This window comes from Penicillium crustosum (genome assembly GCF_028827405.1).
Source record: "Penicillium crustosum strain IBT 35664 chromosome Unknown utg000002l_segment0_segment0, whole genome shotgun sequence".
NCBI classification, from domain to species: Eukaryota; Fungi; Ascomycota; class Eurotiomycetes; order Eurotiales; family Aspergillaceae; genus Penicillium; species Penicillium crustosum.
The window spans coordinates 7,616,991-7,640,168 of NW_026623123.1; the positions used below are offsets into that span (position 1 = coordinate 7,616,991).

General features: G+C 49.1%; 8 protein-coding genes across 8 annotated transcripts; 4 read left to right on the plus strand and 4 right to left on the minus strand.

Annotated features, from left to right (window-relative positions):
- Positions 1 to 693: 693 nt before the first annotated feature.
- Positions 694 to 2,532, plus strand: N7487_006374 (cation:proton antiporter; the record flags this gene model as incomplete). Its single annotated transcript, XM_056874121.1, has 4 exons — positions 694 to 946; positions 1,003 to 1,832; positions 1,880 to 2,313; positions 2,346 to 2,532. The coding sequence occupies 4 exons, from the start codon at positions 694 to 696 to the stop codon at positions 2,530 to 2,532; spliced, it is 1,704 nt and encodes a 567-aa protein (XP_056731841.1).
- Positions 2,533 to 2,664: 132 nt separating this feature from the next.
- Positions 2,665 to 3,902, minus strand: N7487_006375 (uncharacterized protein; the record flags this gene model as incomplete). Its single annotated transcript, XM_056874122.1, has 3 exons — positions 2,665 to 3,175; positions 3,237 to 3,532; positions 3,603 to 3,902. 3 exons carry the CDS (start codon positions 3,900 to 3,902, stop codon positions 2,665 to 2,667), a joined length of 1,107 nt encoding a protein of 368 aa, XP_056731842.1.
- Positions 3,903 to 4,528: 626 nt separating this feature from the next.
- farA (CeGAL family transcription factor) lies at positions 4,529 to 8,000 on the minus strand (the record flags this gene model as incomplete). Its single annotated transcript, XM_056874123.1, has 6 exons — positions 7,840 to 8,000; positions 7,592 to 7,616; positions 7,425 to 7,442; positions 6,415 to 7,354; positions 4,656 to 6,360; positions 4,529 to 4,577 (listed from the first exon to the last, which is right to left on the minus strand). The coding sequence occupies exons 1-6, from the start codon at positions 7,974 to 7,976 to the stop codon at positions 4,529 to 4,531; spliced, it is 2,874 nt and encodes a 957-aa protein (XP_056731843.1). The 5' UTR covers positions 7,977 to 8,000.
- A 2,023-nt stretch (positions 8,001 to 10,023) lies between these two features.
- Positions 10,024 to 13,203, minus strand: N7487_006377 (mannose-ethanolamine phosphotransferase MCD4; the record flags this gene model as incomplete). The annotated part of the gene is made up of 3 exons (XM_056874124.1): positions 10,024 to 10,898; positions 10,971 to 11,221; positions 11,273 to 13,203. 3 exons carry the CDS (start codon positions 13,201 to 13,203, stop codon positions 10,024 to 10,026), a joined length of 3,057 nt encoding a protein of 1,018 aa, XP_056731844.1.
- A 734-nt stretch (positions 13,204 to 13,937) lies between these two features.
- Positions 13,938 to 15,651, minus strand: N7487_006378 (putative chromosome segregation protein (Pcs1); the record flags this gene model as incomplete). Its single annotated transcript, XM_056874125.1, has 3 exons — positions 13,938 to 14,158; positions 14,212 to 14,646; positions 14,703 to 15,651. 3 exons carry the CDS (start codon positions 15,649 to 15,651, stop codon positions 13,938 to 13,940), a joined length of 1,605 nt encoding a protein of 534 aa, XP_056731845.1.
- A 235-nt stretch (positions 15,652 to 15,886) lies between these two features.
- Positions 15,887 to 17,264, plus strand: N7487_006379 (protein-degrading AAA family ATPase MSP1; the record flags this gene model as incomplete). Its single annotated transcript, XM_056874126.1, has 2 exons — positions 15,887 to 16,018; positions 16,071 to 17,264. Exons 1-2 carry the CDS (start codon positions 15,953 to 15,955, stop codon positions 17,262 to 17,264), a joined length of 1,260 nt encoding a protein of 419 aa, XP_056731846.1. The 5' UTR covers positions 15,887 to 15,952.
- A 900-nt stretch (positions 17,265 to 18,164) lies between these two features.
- N7487_006380 (putative LysM domain protein) lies at positions 18,165 to 20,078 on the plus strand (the record flags this gene model as incomplete). The annotated part of the gene is made up of 1 exon (XM_056874127.1): positions 18,165 to 20,078. One exon carries the CDS (start codon positions 18,165 to 18,167, stop codon positions 20,076 to 20,078), a length of 1,914 nt encoding a protein of 637 aa, XP_056731847.1.
- Positions 20,079 to 20,880: 802 nt separating this feature from the next.
- N7487_006381 (putative triacylglycerol lipase (LipA)) lies at positions 20,881 to 23,139 on the plus strand (the record flags this gene model as incomplete). The annotated part of the gene is made up of 9 exons (XM_056874128.1): positions 20,881 to 21,425; positions 21,496 to 21,610; positions 21,671 to 21,789; positions 21,846 to 21,913; positions 21,964 to 22,054; positions 22,108 to 22,361; positions 22,427 to 22,713; positions 22,807 to 22,942; positions 23,000 to 23,139. The coding sequence occupies 9 exons, from the start codon at positions 20,881 to 20,883 to the stop codon at positions 23,137 to 23,139; spliced, it is 1,755 nt and encodes a 584-aa protein (XP_056731848.1).
- Between the last annotated feature and the right edge of the window lie 39 nt (positions 23,140 to 23,178).

Sequence of the window (23,178 nt, forward strand, 5' to 3'; positions counted from 1 at the left end):
AGATACGAATATGTCAGAAGTAAAAAGGAGAATAGAAATAAAATTGAAACAGAAATAGAAAAATAAAAAGAATCCCAAGCAGTTCGCAATCCCCCCCGGACAAGCTGACTCGTCGCAAGTCGGCGCTGATTCGTTGAGCCACGGCCATTGCGATCTCGTCATCCGCTAGTCCTAATTAGGCATGCAGGTATGTGGAGTTTTTATGAGTCAACAATCTACGTTTGATTAAGGATGAATGATATTAAGCACCTAGGTATTATATTAATATCATATTAATATCACATTTAGATTAAACATGTATAGGAGATTAGTATATATAGATTTAAAGAAGGGATGCTTAATAGTTAATAACTATGAATAGGGAAACTATAGAATTTGGATATCAATGCTAGTATGTAGTAAGTAGTAAGTAGTATATATATAGTATATATAGGTTGTCCAGCCATCTACTGCACTTGTATAATATATACTTAGTTATATCAATTTACTACCTAGGTAGAAAGACTTATCGTTAGTCATCGGCCTGACTCCCTAGGTAGATCGGCAGCACTGCCAACATTTCTACTTCCCTCTATCTGCATATCCAACTGCATATACCCCCTTCAGATTCTGGAATCTGAAAAAAAAGAACAATAATAATACACACAAGGTTACAAGGCCCTTGAATAACTTATCCAGAGAGGAGCAACAAAAATGACATCGGAATCGGAAGCGGCATTCGCCTATCACGAACCATCAATTGAAACAGTCCTCAACTACACCGGTTTTCTTTTATCTCTCAACATCATCAATACATGCCTGGACAAGCTCCTCTACTGTGGATTGATTGGTCAACTCTTTATCGGTGTCCTGTGGGGTACGCCCGGGGCACAATGGTTCAATCAAGAGATAGAAAGAGTGATCCAGCAGATGGGGTATCTAGGTCTGATACTCTTGATATACGAAGGTAAGTTTGTGCAATCTCTTTTATAATTGCTGGATATAAGTTCTTACAGTAAACAGGTGGTCTCTCAACCTCAATAAAGTCCTTGAAGGCAAACATCCTTCTATCGACAGCCGTTGCCATCACTGGAATCTGTGTCCCAATGGGCTTGTCATTCATTCTCAAAGAACTCGTATCAGCGACATCCCTCCAGTCCTTCGCTGCCGGTGCAGCCTTGAGCGCAACTAGTCTTGGCACCACCTTTACCATCCTCTCAACCACGCAGCTGACAACTACAAGGCTCGGTACAGTCACCACTAGTGCTGCAATGCTAGATGATGTGGTTGGACTGGTTATGGTTCAAATTATCTCAAATCTAGGCGGAAGTACCGCCTCATTCAGCGCTGTGACTGTCATTCGACCTGTTTTTGTCTCTATCGGGTTCGCTGTTGGTCTTCTATTGCTGTGTGCATTCTGTTTACAGCCAGGATTAAAAAGATTGCTTGCTTGCAAAGCCAAGTTCCCAAATTTTGTGGGGACCGCCCAATTTGCTTTTCTTGCGCAGACGTGTGTGTTAGTTGGGACCGTGGCTGGTGCAACGTATGCTGGAACTTCGAGTCTCTTTGCCGCCTACCTTGCTGGGGTAATTGTCTCTTGGTTTGATGGGCTGGTAGCTGAAGCGAAAGCACCAATTCCTGCCTTGCATTCTGGTGCATCTCACGTGCAGACTTCCAACCACCAAGAAAGCACACAAAATAGCAAGAACCGGCGTACTGAAGAGACACCCTCTTCGCCTACGCAACATCCCCGAGAGGCAGAAACAACCCATAATGATACACCTACCGGTGAATTCATCTACAGCAAATATTATAAAGAGCCGGTCAACCGAATCCTTCTCCCTCTTTTCTTCGTGAGTCCTTTCATTCGATTTAACAAGGGACGTACTGACATCAGTAGGCATCGATCGGATTCGCAATCCCCATAACCAAAATGTTCTCAGGTCAAGTTGTATGGCGTGGGATTATCTACGCCCTGCTGATGGCAGTTGGAAAAATGATCACGGGCCTATGGCTCGTTCGATTCTCTCCGAGCCCCGTGTCGGGTATAATCTCTGTCATCAAGAAATCATTTACACATGCCCGCTCCTACTGTGCGAGTCCTCGGAACATCAGCAGAAAGTCGAATCAAAACAAGAAAGCCCCACAAAGGCCGGCGACTCGAGGTGACAGTGCAGATGTTTCAACACCCGATAATGCCAAAAACGAGCCTCAATCAACGACCAGACCCTCTATATCCACGTCCCGCCCCGATTCCCGCATCTCCCTCCCCCGAAACCAAAGTCCCTGTACCCGCCTTCCATCCTGGGATTGGCAATGGTCGCCCGAGGCGAAGTGGGATATCTAATTGCTTCAATTGCCGAAAGCCAAGGAATATTCTCCAGTGAATCTTCAGAAGGACCATCTGAGATATATCTAGTTGTCATCTGGGCAATCTCGCTCTGCACATTGATCGGTCCGATCTTGGTCGGGACTTTAGTTAGACGTGTAAAGAAGCTGCAACGGTTAAGGGGCGATATCGGGTCTGATCCTCTGGGAGTTTGGGGCATTTAGTTATCGCGGATACAGTGAGCGATGACCATGCTATATTGAAGCCCGAACATGATACCATGGATACATAAATATACAATAATCCTTCCGATGGCAATGACCTTATTCTCCTAGTGTACACAAAAACACAGCCGTTCAGCCACCCAACTGCATGATCCCACCATTCTTGATCTGAGTCATCATGCTCCGGGAAATGGGATCTTTCTTGTCAAAAGATACCTTCTTGCGCTCCGCAGAAGTCCAGGACGTGATGTCCTTCGAATCACCGCCCATACGCCCACGGGTGTTCTTCTTCAGCTTTGCTAATGTCTTTTTCCAGTCCCAGGGATCATCGGAATTAGCCGTAGCCTCGGGAAGCCCAGCCGTCTCACCACGCGGCTTATTGTAGCGCGGGTGGTTCAAACCATGAATTGTGATATCGTGTTTAGCGGCATAAGCCTCGATATCCGCATACTGGCGATCCCACGTGATACCGGATGATTCGACGTCAATCATGAAGCGAATGAACAGACCCATAATGGCCCCGATGTTCTTAACTTCAGAGTCCGGCTTGAAGAGATCATTTCGCTCCAGAGTAGCAAGCATACTGAGGAACATTGTGGCCAAGCCGATAAACATCAAATTCACGGTAGGTCCGTCTTCACAGCTATATCCCATTTGTTAGCGTTCTATCACCACTCAGTATTCTAGGAGCCAGTGAGACAAACCCAACCATCGGCATGATAGCATCCGTTTGGAAATACAGCGCCGTCGCTTCACAGATGGCCCACTGCATCTTCCAGTCACCAGCAGCCTCATCAAAATCCACGTATAGGTTCTCCACCAGCTCCATAATGGCATATCCAAAGAAGTCATTGTGGATATACATATCAAAGTTATCCGGGTTGCGCACGGTAGTACTCAGATTCAGCGTGATCCACTTCTCCACGCCGGCGTTCGTGAATATCCATTTCTCTCCTGGATGCTCGGAAGCAGGTTTGAGGGTAGTGGCATTATCCGCCTCCTGATATCGAATCAGCTATCACCCCCGCACCAGAGACAGATCTTTCTCTCCTCAATAGTAAGTCACTAACCGCATCTTCTTTCTTCTTCTGCTCTATAGACTCCTCATCTTCCTCGTACTCATCTTCGAACTCATCGTTTTGTCTCGTGTTCCAAGGCGCGCGTCCCAGACAAACATAAGCATAAGCCTTGACTGGGTCGCGAGTTTGCAATCTGAACTCCGAGTCTGCGTTACGGGATACAGAAACAGGGGCCCATCGCTTATCTAGTGCGCGCTTGGTTTCCATGTCTACTTCAGGGTTGGTTGTTGAGCCTTTGGGCTTCTTTGCGCCACTAGCGGCGGAGTCGGTTGATTTTCTCTTGGGAGGCATAATGGAAGATTGTGGGATTGAGAAAAGGGAATAGAATAGAAGAAAAGGGGATGGGGTAGATTTACATTGAAATAAGTTGAGTGGATTCTCTTGGGTAAATACGGGCGACGTGACTTTGACGCGTCGTGGGTCCGGGCGGCCCGGGGTCACTTTCGATACATCAAGGCTGATCAGAAGCCGATTTATTTTACTTTTCAACGTAAATATCGGTAGAATGATACAAATAGGTATATGAAGACAAGCAATTGAAATTTGTACATACTCCATCCCGACTCCCTCTGCATGCCAGTCCATGACGTTTCCCCAACATGACCCAAATCAGAGAACAACAGACACAAGAAAAATAACGAAACACTACCAAGCTCATCCAGACATTCATAAACCATACCGTCCCTAAAGACAGAACAGACGAAAGAACCCCACAACGCCGCAGCCAAGTCCACCTCGCCCAGAAAGCACTCCGTTTTGACACCAGAAAAAGAAAGCAAAGCTCCAAAAGATGACGGCATATACCAGCAGAGCAATTATATTAGAGTCTGCAAAGGAAACCTCGAGTACACTCTCGACAGGGAAAGTGTACGTAACAACATAAACATGAAGCGCAACATATTCCAGATCATGATTGTTCATGCTGCCAGATCTCCGAAACCACCGTTGATGCCGAAGAATTGGAACCTGTTCAATGTTAGCAAGAGAATGTCCAAAAAAAAAAAAAAAAAAGATTAAAGAATCACAAGTTCTCGGGAGACGTACCAGTCCTCGACATTCAGCGTCGTTGGCGCAGTCGGCCCGCTACGGGAACTACTACTCCAGGTATCATTGTCCTGGCTAGCAGCGTCCATCGCGGCTCCACTCATAGTGCCATCGAGACCATGCATGGGCGGCCAAGCTTGCTGATGCTGGCCTTCCATGCCGAACATCTGCTGCGGTGGGTTGGGATGCATTCCCATCGCGCCCGGCAGTCCAGACATTATCGGCGGGCTACCATGTGAGATAGACATGCTACGGCCAGAAACGGGCTGCGGCTGGCTGTTCATCATGGGACTAGGGCGCGGGGCCATGCCCTGGGGCATTTGTGATGGGATCTGGAGGGATGGGTCGACTGTAGCGGGCTGGGGTGGCGATGTCAGCTCCGGGAAGAAGGCAGTGCCGTCTGGGAAGAGTTGGTCGGGTTGGAAGTTCTCCCAGAGGGAGGGGGAGAGGTTGGGCGAGGTGCGGGTTACTAAGAAGAAGTCGGGGGGTGTGGCGGGTAGGGAGAATTGGCCATTGAACGGGGTTGTTGGCCTGGTGTTGGCTCGGGAATTACCCGTGCCGGTCATTGGATCATGAGGACCGCGGTGGGTGTTTGGTGATTGTTGGCCGCCGGGAGGGGGCTGGTGCAGTTCCCGGGAGGGCGTGACAGCGGGTGTCTGGGGCCGAGAGCGCTCGTATGACACAGGGGGTGTAGGCCCGCCACCATTTGGCATGCCGAGATCCATATCGTCGAATTTGCGTTTCGGCGGGTCGTGCCTCTTGGAGGAAGATGACTCCCCGTGCCGCGTGCGCTGATGTCTCCGGCCTGCAGCTTTCTGCAGTCGTTCTTCCAATACCTTATTTCCGAGAATAGACTCAAACAAGGTGTTTACCATCTTCGCCACCAGCCAAACCTTTGATACGTCCTTGAGGGCTAGCATGCAGACGTTGATTCTTTCCTGACAGGTGGCCACGATCGAGGGAACCGAGGAGCGCATTTGGTAAACGTGCATAATCAAGGCTGAGAATAGACTGTAGACAATAAATGCAGGCGTGTAGCGGATCTCCCCATGTGCTTGTAGGTTCTCAACAATAGAGGTAATCATGCCTGCAGCTTGGAAGGCAATTGTTCGCGATGGATAAGCCATTTCTTCGACCCTGTAGTTATTGGGTGCGGATGAGGCAGGCGGCATATGAGCCCTGTGAAGGAGACAGAGCGTAGTGTAGTAATTAGAGTGCAAGAGAGCCGCCCAGAAATGATGCCGTGAGCGTTGCCAGCATACTTCTTTGGGGCAGTTCTGCAGCCAATCGGCGAGCGCCATATCCGAGTGGGTGAGATCCATTGCATTCATACGCCGTGACTTAGAAGCCACAGAGTACTGCTGCGACAGAACCAAGCCCATGATCTCGCACAGCTTGACGTACTGCAGGAAGAACTGGACATGAACAGGGTCTGCTGGGTATTCGGCGACCATGTCTAGCTCATCCTCAATGAAATCGTCCTCCGTCACCATCTCAACATCCGAGTCATCTGTATTGATTCCAATAGGTCGTCCCAGTGCCACAGCGACAGATCGGTCTCGGGTGAACAGGGTCCACCAGATTCTCTTCCAGAGTCTTTTGTCTGGTTTGTTAAGCTGGGACATTTCAACACTGCGATGCATTCCAGAGCCCTGAGCTACCACCATAGCGACCCGTGTCCAGTAGAAGACGTTCTTAGTGACGTCTGCAACTAGTCAGAAAAGCCATTAAGACAGACTAGTATAGATTGCAAACTCACCTTCTGGTCCCTCCCAGTACCAACCCAAGAGCACTAATGCCTGCACGATAGTAACACGGTCATCCTCGTAATTAGCATCATATAGTGCCTTGGCACGCTTATAAAAGGTCATAGCCGCAGGGGTGGTCGAGCCATTCGCATCCATAAGCTGCTGGTTAGTGCAGACTCTCGATCCTGCCAGCAGAATCGCCTGCAGCAGTAGCAACGACGGCGGGTTCTTGGGGTCACGGTAGTGACGCATGAAGCGACTCTTATTGATAATCGGCACAACGGGGGCCACCCATTTGAAGTAGGCGTCAACCAACTCATCACACAGCGGTTTGGGCGGAAGCAGGAATGCACCCCGCTGGTGCAAGATATCAATTTCCAAGTTGTCCAAGTCCGTCAACCGGGCACGGGATCCTCTGACATTCGGTGGGAGTGGGTAGTGCACGACATCTGCTGTTCCATGACGATCTTGAACCAGAAGAGACAGATTTGACGATTCGCCCAAGTACGCTACTCGGCCAGCTTCTTTTATCGGAGCACGGGCAAACTTCGGCTTCATGAATTGGGCATAGGCGTTATTGGCTGAAGCTTGTTGGGCGGCCTCGGCCTCGGAAAGGGCCGTATTGGGCATGCCGTCGACGCCCATCATGTTGTTCCGATATCCAAAGGTATTGTTCTTTTCGTCCGAGTCCGAGCTTTTCTCCTTTTCCCTGGATGCAGAGACAGAGCCAGATACTGAATCGGCTGGCTCCTCAGTGCTCATGGGTCGGAAGTGAGAAGCTGTAGGGTCGACGACCGAGGCAGTTTGCGGTGGACTGTCGTCATACTGAGTATCTTCCTTGCTCTTGTTCTGATTGTTCTTCTTTCGTTTCGGAGATGGGATCTTGCACTCGATAGAGAAAGCGACACAATTGGTGCAGGGCACCCCGAGACTAGCTGCATCACATCGAACCTGAGGCGACGGGAACGGTTAGAGTGTGGAACATAAAAAAAAAGAGAGACAAGACCGAGAGCAAACTCACCTTGCGAGCATGACATGTCTAATTGAATCAAAAAAAAAAGAAATATCAGCCACATTGTTCCAAATCCAAGAAGGGGGAGAGAGAGAGAATGTATCGCGATAAGGAACTGAGCCGAGGTGCGTTGAGAACCTCGGCAGAGTCGCGTCTCCCTAAAAATCCAGACGTACCTCGCACGCGCGTGATGCACGTTGTCTAGGATTAGATAAAACGAATTAGCAAGCGCACAAAAATGCTTAACTGGTAGAGTTTCCCTTCAGGTACCAGGGGAGTGAAATGCCGGGAAAAAACCCTGTTCCTCATGCTTTGCGCCCGCACACTCCCCCGCGACAATCGGTTTATCACACCAGAACACCGGGTCGCCAATATCCACCCCCAAAAAAGAAAACTAAACAGCTACCAGAAAGAACCGGCTTACCTTCTGAAACTCAGCGGTTGGCCTTGTGGACCATTGCGCACCGTAATGCCCGAAGTCCCCGTCGAGCCCGCGTTGCTCGGAGCCGGGCTGGTGTGGTTGTCCGATAGCTGCTCGGTCTGGAATTCAGTGGTACTCATTGCCACGCAGTCTCTCCATCCAGGAATGCAGACTTGGTCAAATCGGAGAATTGGGAGGATGCGCTCGGAGGGGAAGGGGAAAGCGATATGATATAAGGCGTGTCAGGCGGGAGTACGGAGTACAGGGTACGGGGTATAAAGAGGATAAGAAGGATCTTGAACACAGCAAAATACGCCACGCGATCAAGGAAACAGAACAATCAAATAAGAAAAAGTACGGGGGAGGGGGGAGGAAAGAGGGAATATCAAAAGTTGGGGTGAAGTTGTGGCAATATCAAGTTCCTGGTGGAGTTTTCTATTTGGTCAGCATTTATTTAGGTACGTTACCTTGGGGTATATGTATAGTTGATTTTTATAATATTATGATATATAGTGATATTAATATGGTATATGATATATAACGATATCAGATATTCTCTATATTATTCCCTTCTATTCCCTGCTCTCTACGTCTGCAAATGAGAAAAAAAAAGAACGAAAAGGGGCAAAGTAACCCTAAGAACCCAGTGACCATATGGCGCAGGGGTTCACACCGAACCCTCATTGACTAAGCGCTAACTCGGTGTACGGAGCACGGAATCATAATAATAATGAAAAAAAAGCCACCAAATATGCACAGTTGGAACCTGTTAGAACGGGGACCACAAAAAAACATGGAGAGATCGACGGATGGGGGTGGAAGACCGATGGAGGTAGCATTTGGTGGAATGCTTCTTTATGGGACATTAGGAACAACTATATATTCTATGTATCGGCAAGCCCGGAATATAATAATCTACAATAATCTACAAAGTACAAATTATTAGTACATCATGTACGGAGTACAATCTAACTGTTGAAGTGCCAATCCCCAATCCCCCATTGCCAATCCTTTCAGACCCCAGACACTAAACCGGCCCACTGCGTGGAAATACCATTTGCCTTCAGCCTCGTTCGGGCTCGGGGGATCGTCCCGACTAACAGATTGGTTTTTTTGGGTAGTTGGCCATTTGGTCATGACGTGAAAGGTCCCTAGATCCTGCATTAGCTTCACGCCTTCAATAAAAAAAAAAAGACCACGGCCAGAGCCTACCGCCACGCGGGAGGATGCGGAGGATGCGGAGGTGTGGAGGGAATTGGCGTATACTTTCATATCGAGGATTTCTCTCGGGACTGAACTCGACAATACTCGGTCACGGGCCATATTAGCGGGATGTGCGGATGTATATGCTGTGTGACCTGCTACTGCCCACTGGCCACTGCTTAATGTATACGTGTATAGGGTTTTTTTTCTAGGGCAAACTAGTAAACTAGTAAACTTGGGAGGTTTATTTTTTTTTTCATGACATGTGCTAGTGCTCAAACTGTTTCAGACATATTAAGTTAAAAGGTACTCCGTACTCACTCCGTGTGTATAGCTGTAGATCATAACTGATACCCTCAAACTCAACATCAAAGACAAACGGTAGAATTGCGGGGGAGAACATAAAACACGGGGACGAAAATTATCAGGGGAAAAGTTGGGGGGAAATCTCAATGAGCTACTCCATATCATCGATATAGATCCTTCAGTGATGGAGTTTGGGGAAAACCTGGAATGAGCGCCAGCTTGTGATGCCTCGGTAACTTTTGAGCTTCGACCAATGAGAGTGCCCCCTGGGTCTATTTCCGTTGAACATGTGCGCCTCCTTCTGACTCGTTGCTAAAGGACCTAAAGAACATATTCTCAGGCACTAGGTGGTTTTTTTTTTCTTTTCTTTTTCTTCTTTTCTTTTATTAGGCCCGTTCGCCGGAGATCCCGGGTCAAACCGTTGTGCCTTGGTATCACACATTTGTAGGATTGCGGATCGGGAGTAAATAAAAGTCCGTGGGACGGTTTATGCTGGAAAGTGAAATAGTAATATAAATCAAATCTAAAAGAGGTCTCAAAATTAATGCCATTTATAGTCAGCTGGATCATTTTAAAAAAAATACATGGAAAAGATTAATTAAATATGAATATAGCCCCTATGCAAGTGAGGTCATGGGCAGGGATCCCTGTGTGCATTATACTAGTTTCATATCCCAACTATGACCACCCGTTCTTTCCTGATTTGCCCTTGCCCTTACCCTTGGACTTGGATTTGGACTGTTTGGTCCCATTGGACTGGGATTTCTTAGACTCCTTGCGGTCCTCGTGGCCACACTCTGTAACTTCTTCGAGGGTTTGGACCACGGCAGCCCCAACGGCTGTCACAGTGGGAGCAAAGTCCACACCGCTGACAAATTGCTCGCTGAGGAACTCGAGACCGGCCACGAAGGTGCAGAGGGCGCTTGCAATACAGAAATGGCTGATGGTCATGCCAATGTCGAGCCACGAGCCCTCATCGCGCACCATGAAGAAGAAGTTGAGGGTCATGATGTCTGAGATTGCCATAACAACCATGAAGAGTGCGCTGGGGGGTACCTCCAGGCGGCGGTTAAGAATACCTAGGTTGGCACTGATAATCGCGAAGGGGATAAGGATTTGAAGAATCAAGAGCGCGCCTTGGGCGAAGGGGTCGAATACGGGGATAAGGCGGCGAACGCTGTCAAGGGAAAAGGTCGAAATCGAAGCCACATTTCCAGTGCTGAAGAAAGCCGATTGTAGGAGGAAAAAGAAGAACAGTGCCACGCGGACATCAGAGAGAGTAAGGGCGCGGTAGTAGAAAGTTTCACCGTCGACGGTCGTCACCCCAGGATTCTTGGGTTTCTCCAAGGTACCTGCCGTATGGACGTAAATGGCATGTTCCAGGCGAACCCATGTCACAATGGTCATGCAGAATACAAAGTAGAACAGGCCTTCCCACGAGATTGTGAGAATGATAAATGTTGGCGAGAAGGTTAAGAAGATGATCATGAGCCGGTGCAGATAGTGGCTATTCGGATACAGACGATGGAAGAATGGAAGCGTCAGGGAAGCCACTGGAATTTGGTTAGCATTTCTCGGTGAACATGCATTTCGTGGTCCTAGGGCACACAGCTGTGTGAACATACCTAGCACAACCCATCCGACTACAATATTTCCAAAAGGCAGGCCTTGGCGGGCCTGGAGAGAGAGAACGGATGATCTAGTGACAATGACAGCAAGCAGAACCATGCCAAGCTGAATTCCCATGATGATCCGCGAGCCGACACGACCGATAGCATTTGGTTCTTTGGATTCTGGGTCACGATATCCGATGATAGCATCCTCAAACAGCAAATACAAGATGCCAGTGAAGAACATGAGCAAACCGCCATATGTGCTGCATACAAATTAACCACATGAAGATAGTTGTCGTAGAAAGGAAACTTACATTGTATCAAGGTTTTCAACCTTGATTACTGGGAGAAGAGTGAACGAACTCATCAAACCACAACCAAGAGCCCAAGTCGCAGACAATAACACATGGCTGCGAATAAAGGTAAAGCCATGGATAACAGGCCATAACGCACCCAAGGCAAAGCAGACGGTGAAGATTTCGCGATGGAAATACGATTGTACCATCGCCTCCATCACACCGAGGAATGCCAGTAGCTGGAGTCCAAACTTGAGGTATCCAGTGAAAGAGCGCACGTGGCCTAGTACAATCTGACGCCCGGCAATCAGAGCCTTACGGCGTGCGAAAACCTCTTCCCAGAAATAAACCGGGAAGAATGCATAGAAGTAGTAGCGCCAGGATGAGCCCTGGTAGAGGAACACCGAGAACAAGGCGACCAGAATCGACGAGAAGAATGAGATACTCGCCGTCGTCCGGTGGGAGTCTGATGTCCCATGCAAGACGTGCAGATCAATAACCGTGGTCAGCGCATACGCAATCCAACCCAGGTATCCAATAGAGACAATGGTCCGCAAGAATAGCCAGTCATAGGTTTGTAGGTAGCGCAGACCCTCCAGAGCAACACGAAGAAGCTCGACAGAGACCACAATAGCCTCCTCGTAATCATCATTGGAGATGAGTGCCTCAATCCTTGCCAGTCTTCCTTCAATCGAATTCTCATGGTAGCCCGATAGAGGCTCATAAGGCACATACCGGATCACCGCGTCTCTCTTTTGATCTTCTTTGACGTGGTACATCTCCAGAACCGCCTGTGTGTTGGCGAGAGCGGCCAGCGCCTTTTCCTTGGGGCTCGCATCCAGATAGTCCAGCGGCAATTGACCAACGGAGTTGACAGGGAAGTCAAGTCCGACCAGATAGGCCATGAGCGCGGCAACATCGGCCTGTGCTACATCGTGTCGACGGACCTGGTCGAATCCCCAATCCGCCGAGAAACCATCTTCGTGACCTGCGGCAATTCCGGTAGCGGAGAGCTGGGGCTTCGCGACGCCAGATCCCCAGACGACCAACGGTGTCCGTGTGTTATCCGGGTGACCGTCACCATGGCTCCCTGTGTCACTCATGCCATGGTCTGCGGTGAACACGAACGCCGTTTTATCATCTCCGTAGAAATCTTCTACTAACTTTGCAACGGCCTGGACTCCTTCATCCACCACCTTGATGTTGTGTAGGTATTCGTTCGAGTAGGGCCGGAAAGAGTGGCCAGTGGTATCCAGTCCAAGCAGGTGGAGGAAGAACACCAATTTGTCGTCCCGCAGTTTTCGGTCCAATTCCGGGTCGGTCTTTGCCGATTCGAAGAGTTCATGGACCTTGGAAAAGACCCAAGTATCCAGATGCGTCGCATCCACAGTGAAGTCTTCCGCTTCTTCGCTATACATCTCCGCATCGACCCTGCCCGGCACGGCGCCCTCCTTGAACATTGGCAGGATATCTGGGCTGCCCCAACTCCAAGTGTGTCGACTCTGGTTGAACACACTGTCAAAGTTCACCGGGTTCATCTTCCACCCCGTGGTGACTGAGGACACATCCTCATAGAGACCTGCGATAAGCGCAACATGGCCTGGTCGTGATTCGGTGGGGACGCGGGTGTGCGAGACACCGAATGTTCCGTGGGAGAGGACTTTCGAGCGGATAAAGGGGGACAGGCGAATCAATTCGTTGTTTTTCGGATCGGCGTCGGGGGATGGGTCAGGGAAAGCCTGGAAGGCCTTGTCGGCCCGCAGGCCGTCGGCGACAAAGAGGACGAGACGTTTCGCAGGTGCGGGTGCTTCGGATGGTCGCTCGACACCATATGATCGCATTCCACTAACAATTGGACTGACGAAGTAGATATCAAAGATTGAGTATGTATAGATCAAGTGGAAGACCACTGCGAGGGCAAGAAACCCAACACGGCCGAGACGCGCCATGATCTATGTCTCGTAGATACTCAAGTGTTAAAAGAATGGAAGTGGTCCACTGCCACAAGAAGAAGTAGGGAAATTAAAAAAAAGGAGACATGAAGGTCAAAGACACAACACGTCAACCCGTCAACTTTTGGGACGCATTGGGGAACTTGGCGGTGAGAGCCAATCACAGGCCTCCTTATGTTTACTTTACATTCAAAATAGTCCACGGGTGATATTTTCCAATTGGCATTTAATTCCCAATCGAAGCTTTGTGCGGTATTTGTCAAGCTGGAAAAATGTATATTGGCATGAAGCTATCGAATATAGTGGTGTAGAAAGATATGTAACGCGTATATAGTAGGTGTGGGGGTTTGATAAAGGGCATATCAAGTAGTATCTCGCCGGTGAACAGCTCAATTCAAACCCGAGTGTTAATCTAGTGGCCTATGAAATGATACTCTCGAGAATATAAGTAGCAGCGAGGCGAGTAATCGAAGCGCCTTGCAATTTGTTAGAGGACCTTGCGAAGCATGTTTCACTAAGGGCCCACTAGCTGACGTTTCCTACGTACAATGTAGGCATACAAGAACACAAGGCATTAATTAACAATCTTGGAAGTTGGAGTTATTAACACTGATGTTATTGATGATTGAAACAATACGGCATCCCTAGTCCCAAACAAACTCCATGAAAATGAACAGACTCATAAAAATAAAATAAAAAACACCGAAGGCTGACATTTAGCAACAGCATCGCTATTGCGCCGGAAGAGACCGCCGCTTTGTGAGGGCATCAATGACTCGCGTATAAAACTTAGCTGCTTGTCCGCGGACGAAGGTGATGTCTACGGTCAAAAAGTCTGGCAGTAAGTTGACCAGATCGCGATCGCGATTAGGGTCCAAGTGAGGCAGGTATTGGAACTCAGTTTTGTCGTAATCACCCGAGGCCTTTGGCACAACAAGATGGAAGTGAAGGGCTGCAAGGAGGTTAAAAAAGTGCCCTCAAGTACTTGGAAATTGAACGACTTACTTCCGTTGATTCCAGTCTGGATACAATCGTATAGATAATCTGACTCTCTGTTCTTGACATCACGAACGATCAGTCCTGTTAAATCGCTGTATAAATCTTCTTTTAATTGGGCGAGCTGGGAAGCCTGTGCCGCCTCGGCAGTTGCAGCTGCGTTAGCCCGGTTGGCGGCGCCGCCCTTGATGGCACTGCCAGGGACCTTTGCTGCCCCCTCGAGACTGGCAGCTGTGTTCCGCGCCGCAGCAAGCTTGGTCTGTAAGGCTTTGACTTCAGACTGGGCAGATGCAAGTTGTTCTTGGGCCTCATCGGCGCTAGATTTGAGTCGAGCCAATTCATCGTCACGGTCTTTGAGTTGCTTCTGGAGTCCACGGGTTTGCAGTCCTAGCTTTCGCTGAGTATCAATTTCGGCCTTGAGCGAAGCGATCAATTCATTCGATGCTGAGAAAGTATCAATTCATATACCCTACCGGCTATAATACAACAGAAGAGCATACCTTTAGTAACAGTCTCACTTTGCTTTCGCAGTTTCTCCATGTTGGTGTTGGCTTCGACAATCCCGATTTCCCGTAGATTGCGATATTTACTCTCCAAAGCATCATGCTTCTTGGTCAGTTCACCCAGCCTGCGTCTCAACTCTGGATCTCCCCCCTGCTCGGAGTCGGTGCCCCCAAGCTTGCGTTTACGAGGAGAGGGATCTTGCGAGTTGCGTAATATGGATAGCCGAGAGCGAGCGTTCTTCACGGGGGACATCGATTTGCGATTATAGGCCGGTTCCTCGTGAATGATAGTCTCATCTACAAGCTCTGCTGCAGGTTGCTCGTTCTGTTGAGAATCTTCAACTTCAGGTTCCTTTCCTCCCAGGCTCGCGGCACGAGCAAGAGGGCTCGTCTCGACTTGTTCTGTGTGGGGAGCCTGGAAACTAACGTGCCGAGAACCACTTGGGGTAAACTGAAATTCACCATCTGTGTGGAGTTGTGTGCTGACTCCACGAGGTCGTCCTCGACTGCGCGCTGCGGCAGCTTTCGCGGCCTTGGGCGGCAGCTTCTTTGTGTTCCTTGAGACACGCGGGTCTTCATTCTCCTGGTTGTCTGTATCCTCCTGCTCTGATACCATAGCCTCCGTCTCGGTTGCCTGTGCAGATGTTTCAGCGTCTTGCGCTGTGCGGCTGTTTCCTGTGGGTCGTCCTCGGCGGGTGGTCTTTTTGTTTGTAGGGGGTTCAGCGTCAGCTGTAGCTACAGCTGCTTGCTGCTTTCTTGTTCGAGTAGCAGGTTTGGCAGGTTTGGTCTCGGTCACATTCTCGTTTGAGGTACGCGGTCTGCCTCTCCGTCTTTTGGCGGGAGGCTCGTGAGTTTCTTGTGTTTCGGTCGCTTCAACTTGCATGATGTCTTCATCATCTGAGCCCAATAGACCAGAAAGTTTGGGAGGAGCTTTCCGTTTGGGCATTGTGCAGGTGTATCTAAATATAATTGTTTGATGACAATTGCATACTCGCGGGACGCGCACCGACAACAACACCTGGGCACCCCGAACACCGCCTTCTCCGCCTTACGACATGTGACTGGCATCCCCCCCGAGTCCCGCGCCACAAGCTGCCCAAATGATCTTCGGCGACTCGGTTGTCTTGTCTTGATCCTGATGAACTGGAATTAACTTTTGTTCGTCTTGAATTTTTTTTCTTCTTCTTTTACTTAGAGGTCCTTATTTGCGCCATCATCGCGCTCTATCTAATTATTTCCTTATCGCCATGGCTTCAGCCGGTGGCCGAAGATGGCAGCAGTTCTTCCAAGAAATGCTGATGGTTGCAGGCACTGTGAGACCGTTCCTATTTCAGATAGGACTGAATGCTTCTAACACTATTATAGTCTGCGTCCGCATATTTCCTTATTCGCTACCTTCTATCACGCCTTGATTTCGACCCAGAGAGCCAGAAGAAGGAGGAACAACGACAGAAGTCTGCCGCCATCATACGCCGATTGGAAGGTGGGAATGAATCCGATGATGACACACCGCGGAAAGGTGGCAAACGGGAGAAAGGGCAACGAAAGAGAGAGCTCACCTTGAACCAATATGAACAAGCGATTGCGATGGATGTTGTTGCGCCAGAAGATATCCCAGTGTCATTTGAAGATATCGGCGGACTTGATGAAATCATCGAGGAATTGAAGGAATCAGTCATTTACCCACTGACGATGCCTCATCTCTACGCTTCCACGTCGTCTTTGTTGACCGCGCCTTCCGGGGTCCTCTTATATGGTCCGCCTGGCTGTGGAAAGACCATGCTTGCCAAAGCTCTGGCCTCAGAGAGTGGAGCATGCTTCATCAACTTGCACATCTCAACATTGACAGAGAAGTGGTACGGCGACTCCAATAAATTGGTCAATGCAGTGTTCTCACTTGCGCGCAAATTACAACCTGCGATCGTCTTCATTGATGAAATTGATGCTGTTCTTGGAACCCGGCGAAGTGGTGAGCATGAGGCAAGTGGTATGGTGAAGGCCGAGTTTATGACCCATTGGGATGGTCTTACATCGGCAAATTCGACGGGAGAGCCCCAGCGGATTGTTGTCCTAGGAGCAACCAACCGCATGCAAGACATTGACGAGGCCATTCTTCGAAGAATGCCCAAGAAGTTCCCCGTAACCCTTCCTCCGATTGCCCAGCGCCTTCGCATTCTCAGCCTGATTCTCAAAGACACGAAAGTTGATCGCGATAATTTCGATTTACACTATCTGGTCAAGACTATGGCTGGTATGTCTGGTAGCGATATCAAGGAAGCATGCCGAGATGCGGCGATGGTTCCTGTGCGAGAGCTTATTCGAGCGAAAAAGGCTAGCGGAATGCAAATGGATGCGATGGATCCCCAAGAAGTTCGTGGTCTTCGCACGGAAGATTTCTTCTCTCGCGCCGGTGGTATCAAGGTCATCCCTCAGCCTCCTTCATCATCCACGCCAACCGACAAAGTCTCCGAGAAGGAAGACGGAGACTGGAGTACTGCATCTGAAGCCACATCAGAAGCTGAGACTCGACACTCTGTGATGGCTGAGCCGCCAGAGTGAATGTGAGGTACTTTCGGCCACCTTGTTGATATTTATTCTCCCCTTGTCCCGCAGCGCGAAGACTTGGCGTAATCTACTGGAAACGCCAGACTCTGGATTAGTGAATGGCTATCTTGTCTTTGATTTATGGATCTTTTGTTCTAGTATGGCCGGCTTGTTGATAGAATTTCGGATGTCATATGTACAGTGGGTTCGGATACAACAATCTAATACAAATCTTGCTCTCTAATTGTGATCGTACTGTGATCTTACTGTGATCTTATATATTGTTCCTAGTTGATCACAATTTATATGTGGAGAAAGCAGATATTCTCGGGGCCGACAAAGTACCGGGTACACATGAATAGGTGGCCTTCACCGGGTAACGTCATGTACCGCTACTTTGCCGAGCGGCGAAGTCACCTGTCACCAGAACTTGCTACATTCTACCTAAGTAGTTCCTTAGACTCTCTATACTCTATCTGTACAGACGAATAAAAAAAAGGGACAACCAATCCTGTCTCTTCATTCTTCTAATTATTCTAATTATTGTAATTCTTGTGAACAATTTATCCTGCTCTTTAATTACTCCACGTTCAAAAGGTGCGGGTCGTTATCGTCACGCCTCCTTGGCCTCCTATCGTCTACCCTCCCTCACCTCACTCTCTTGTTTTCCATACTTTCCAAAGGGTTTGTTTTTTGTTGGAACTCTTTGCTTTATATTTTGGATGAATACCTGAATACATGATCGAACGTATCCCGTCGTGATCCTAGTCAAAAGGCCACGAATGCGAGTCCGGGGTTGGATGACGAATGGGTTTCTCCTAGATCAACTCTGATGGCAACTGGTGCCTTGGCGGTACACACTTCTAAGGGGGCTTTTATTTTGCATCTTTAGACCCATTTGCTGGATTCACAGGAATGAGTTCTCAAAATAGCTTTGTCAATGCTTCCCCAAGCTCCAACACACTCAGCGCAAGCACAACTTCAACCTCTACGGTTCGATCGCGTCCTCGCCGCTTAGTTCCATTCATGGACGACGAAGACGACAGCAATAATGTTACGAACTACTCCTACCAAGACGATGCCCAGCCCTTTTCCTCGGGGTTGTCAACGACGCTTGCGCCCTCCGAGGGTGGAACGACTCGGTCCCGCGGAGCGACTCCCTCGCCATTGTCATCCCGTGGAGCGTCACCACTTCCAATAAAGCACCTACCACGCGCGACCGAATCGATCAACCGTGGTACTCGCAGTGGGCCAACATCGTTCCCTTGGAGCGGGTCATCAAAGGCCTCATCGTCGGGAGGTGCTGCGGACTTTCTGGACTCCTCGTGGTCCTCTCTTCAAAGCCTGGCATCTTCGGTACTCGGGAGTGATGCCGGGAAAGCCACTCCGAATAATGTGCCAAAGACACACACGCGAAGGAAACCCTCTCGGTCTGACGTATATATCAAGAGTGCCCCCAGGTCGACCTGGGGTCCATCGGTACCGACCGCTCCGCAGTTCGGAACCGGGACAAAGGAGGAGCGACAGGCTTTGGTGCAGGCCAAAAAGAGAGAAGCGCTGCTCCTCGCTGATAGTGACCCGATCGCAAGCCGTGCGCTCCCTCACAAAAGACGCGACTCTGGCGACATTTCATATCAAGCGTTTGAGCCGGAGCACGATGAAGACGCTCTGGCCTATATCCACAAAGTGCAACCCACAGATACCATCACTGGCGTGACGATCAAATATGGCTGCCACCCTGCAGTGTTTCGGAAGGCGAATGGTTTCTGGCCCAATGACAACATTCAGAGCAGAAACACTGTTCTCTTACCAGTCGATGCGTGCTCTGTGAAAGGCCGGCCTGTTCCCAGAGCGCCTGTTGACCTTTTGAGTGACAATGACGAAGACCCCAGCGACAGCTCGATAGCTCCCACGGCTGCCTCTATCGATGATACCTCAGCTGAACAGGGTACGCCCGTAACCGCGTCTGGGGCCGATGGTAATCATGCTTGGAAGCATGAATCGTGGGTACACATGGATGGGTTTCCCGGACCAGTGCAAATTGGCCGTGTTCCTCGGAGAGCATTGGGATTCTTTCCGCGTACACGTCGAAAATCTATATCTTATTCGGATGCAGAACCTCCCGATCTTTACCGAGAAACAGTCACTCCTCCGTCTCCTACCGGGTCACCACCTCCCCCTTCGTCCTTTGGTATACTACCAAGAACTCGACCGAATGGCGACCAGCCCAAACCCAGACCCACACACCCCACTCGTCCTCAACATCGCCGCCAGCGCAGTAGTATCCACCTGTCTGCCACTGGGGTGGGAACCCTTGACCCCACCTCGACTGGTCCAGGGCCTGCATTAGATGGGTTCACCCGATTCTTCGCACAGCACATGCCAAATCTCGCACCGGCACAACCCCCAGAAAATTCCCGGGCAACTTCTTTTGACTCCACATCCACTGTCCCATCCAATGTATCGACTGGCCTTGAGAACATTGGCGGGGCTTTTGAAGGGTGGGTTCGAAAGGTAGCAACGCGCGCTAAGGCCGGCATCAATGAGCTGCAGCAGGGACCATCCACCCAGCAGGGTAGCAGCAGGGGTCGCAATATGTGGCGGATGGACGATCTAATTGAGCTTGATGATGGGATGGTGGATGGCCGGAATTCCCCCAGTCCGCTCAAGGGTGCATCGCGGAGGTCTGAGTTGCAGACCACATCATCCTCATCCTCATCTAATCGATACAATAGCCCTTCGGCGGTGGCAGCGAGCAGGTCTCGTGCGACTGGATTTGGATTGGGCTCCGGTTCATCCGCATATGGCGAGCGAGTTAAGGACGATTAACGTGTTTGAATTTCCAAGCGTACATAATAAGAGTCTCCGCGTTTGTGTATTCCTCGGAGTTCAAGTTACTTGCATTTCTTTTCTTCCACATTTTCCTTTTCCCTGAGCGGCTTGGTACTTTTTGTTCCCACTTTGGGGGGGTGCCATTTTCAAATGTCATGCTATATCAATATTTGGCATTGGAGCATCGTGTGTATGAGAAGTTTAGATAGAACAGGATATTAGACTTTCCCTTGCCATTTGCATCCAGCTCATTGACCCAATTGAATATTCAGCCAATGTTCTCAATTAGTCAGGCTGTTGTGTGACGGATTGGTGTTGCTTTGGACTGAATGGAGACATGTCCCTTATCATCTCATCTCCTTGGGATATTGGTTGTACAATATCTGAAACACTTTTTTCATTCTAAATAGACTACTTGCTTAGTGATATGCGTCGAGCTTCTTTTAGTTTTATTTTACCGTAGCATTGCAGAAATCTTCCTTCAGACTACTTCTATAAGAGTATAGTTCAGACGCTAAAGAGATTAATTACCTTCCCTCCTCACTTGGCCCGAGGTTTATCCTTTATTTTCCCACCTATGAGCACGCCTTGCACCAAATATCACAGCTCATCCCCAATGATAAACAAATTGCCCATAGTGGGGTGACTTCAATCAAACTCCAATTTCCCGGACAAGATGATGTTGAATTCTCCACGGCCTGGAGGGTCAATTTTATAGAGTTGGTAGAAAACGAACTATATAAGAGTGGATTAACCCCTGCCTTTCGACTCACCCAGCTTGAGCTCTAAAACTTCGAAGATGCGGTCGATAACAAGCACTTCCATGCTCCTTTCCACCTCGTTCTTCTCTATAATATGTGGGGCAATAGCCAAACCCCTCTCATCCAAAATAACAGGGACTACAGCAAATCCCCCAACAGCAACCCTATCAACAAGCAACGAAAGCCCAAAGACAATCTTTGTGGGTCGTTCTCTTCCAGAGTTCAACCAGGACCTCTTCCTAGGCATCAAGTATGCCGATGAGCCAATCCGCTTCACACCAGTCGAGCTCAAGAGCGCCTATGCATCTGAGGATAGTAATTCTGGGACTTATAATCTAGCTCAATCAGGGCTCAGCACTACTTCCAAGTCGGTATACTACAATGCTACGAAGTACGGCTATGACTGTCCTGCGTATGGCTCTGATACCACCAACATGGTTAACAACGGCCTGATCACTTTGAATGAAGACTGCTTTAACTTGAACATAATACGACCCAATGCAGACAAGAATGATGAATTGCTTCCAGTTATGATCTGGATTTTCGGTGGCGGGTGGGCACAGGGCGCTACTGCGGATCCAAGGTATGTTGGTTAAGGACATACTCGGGAGTGCGCGATGGTTGTGGCTAACCTTATGCCACACTGTCCACAGGTATAATATGAGCTATATTGTTGAACAGAGCGCATTAAATGGCAAGCCAGTCCTGGGTGTTTCTATCAACTACCGCCTGGCGGCATTCGGATTCCTTGACTCGGAGGAAGTAAGGGTAAGACTACCATATACAGACTTGGATGTGGCAGATTCTCGATATTAACTTTCACTTCAGGCCGAAGGAAACACCAATCTAGCACTGCGTGACCAGCGTACAGCTATGCGTTGGGTGAAGAAAAATATCAAAGCGTTCGGTGGTGATCCGAGCAAGATCACTATCTGGGGCGAGTCCGCGTGAGTCTGTGGAAATATATTTTCGGTATATCAAGTGCTCATTCTCGAATACACAGTGGTGCATACAGTGTCGGGGCTCATCTGGTAACCAACAACGGCGATAACGAGGGTCTTTTTAGAGCTGGTATAGTTCACACCTACCATTTTATATAACACCAGACTAAGCTCAACTAGCAATCATGGATTCTGGAAATGCCGTTGGTCCCCCATACAACGGAACAGAATGGCACCAGCCAATGTATAACCGAATCGTTGAGAGAGCCGGGTAAGTCAATGTCAAACAAGTCTTATCCACAGACACTGATGTATTATCCCCAGATGCACCAATTCAACGAATACTCTTCAATGTCTCCGTGAACTACCCTACACGACCCTATACAATACTGCAAATGAGGGTCTAGAATGGTTTGCTACCGTCGACGGCTCATTCATAGCCCAGTATCCGCAAATCAGCTACAGACAAGGCAAATTGGCCCGGGTACCTATATTGATAGGGACAAATACCGACGAGGGCACCAGTTTTGGGACGACAGGGACAAACACCGATGAGGACTGCATTAATCAATTGACTTGTAAGTGATATTGCTATCATATTTACCGTCACATATTATGGTAACGTGCTAAGCGAGTGCCACAGCATCGAAGCGCTGGGTTCTGGACCGTTCCCAAGCTACCCAGCTACTATCCTATTACCCCAATATCCCCGCCATCGGCTGCCCCTATGGCTGGGGAAATACCACCTGGCCCTCGCTGGGACTCATGTACAAGCGCTATGCGTCCATGGCGGGGGATGTGACCATGGTCGCGCCACGGCGCTTGCTAGCACAACGGATGGCCAGCTGGCGTGACAATGTATACTCATACAGATGGGATGTGGCAGCGTTGAATAGCTCAACCACGATTGGGGTGCAGCATTTTGCAGAGGTATGTAGTAATCCTGTAGTAATCCACCTTGTCTTGGATACTACGCAAGTTTCTAGTCTGCACGATGAGCTGACGCTTGTATCTGGTTTAAAGATCCCTTTTGTCTTTGCAAATCCAGTGCAAACCATCACACCGCTGGGATCCGATCCTGCGCGCTTGGAACTGGGTCAGATGGCAGCGCGGATGTGGACATCATTTGTGGCAGACCTAGATCCCAATGGACACGGTGGTTAGTAGCATATGCGTGCGGCTAGATTCTATTGCCTGGAAGCTGACTGCCTTCTAGTGTCTGATATTGCCAAATGGCCCAAGTATTCGTCCCGCGCCACGAACTTTGTTCTCCGCTTACCCCGGAATGAAAGTTATATCGAGGCTGACACGTACCGTGCCGAGGGGATTGATTATATCAATAGCATCGCGCGGTGATGTGGGCGTGAAGGCAAGCTAGGCTAAAGCATCTACAAT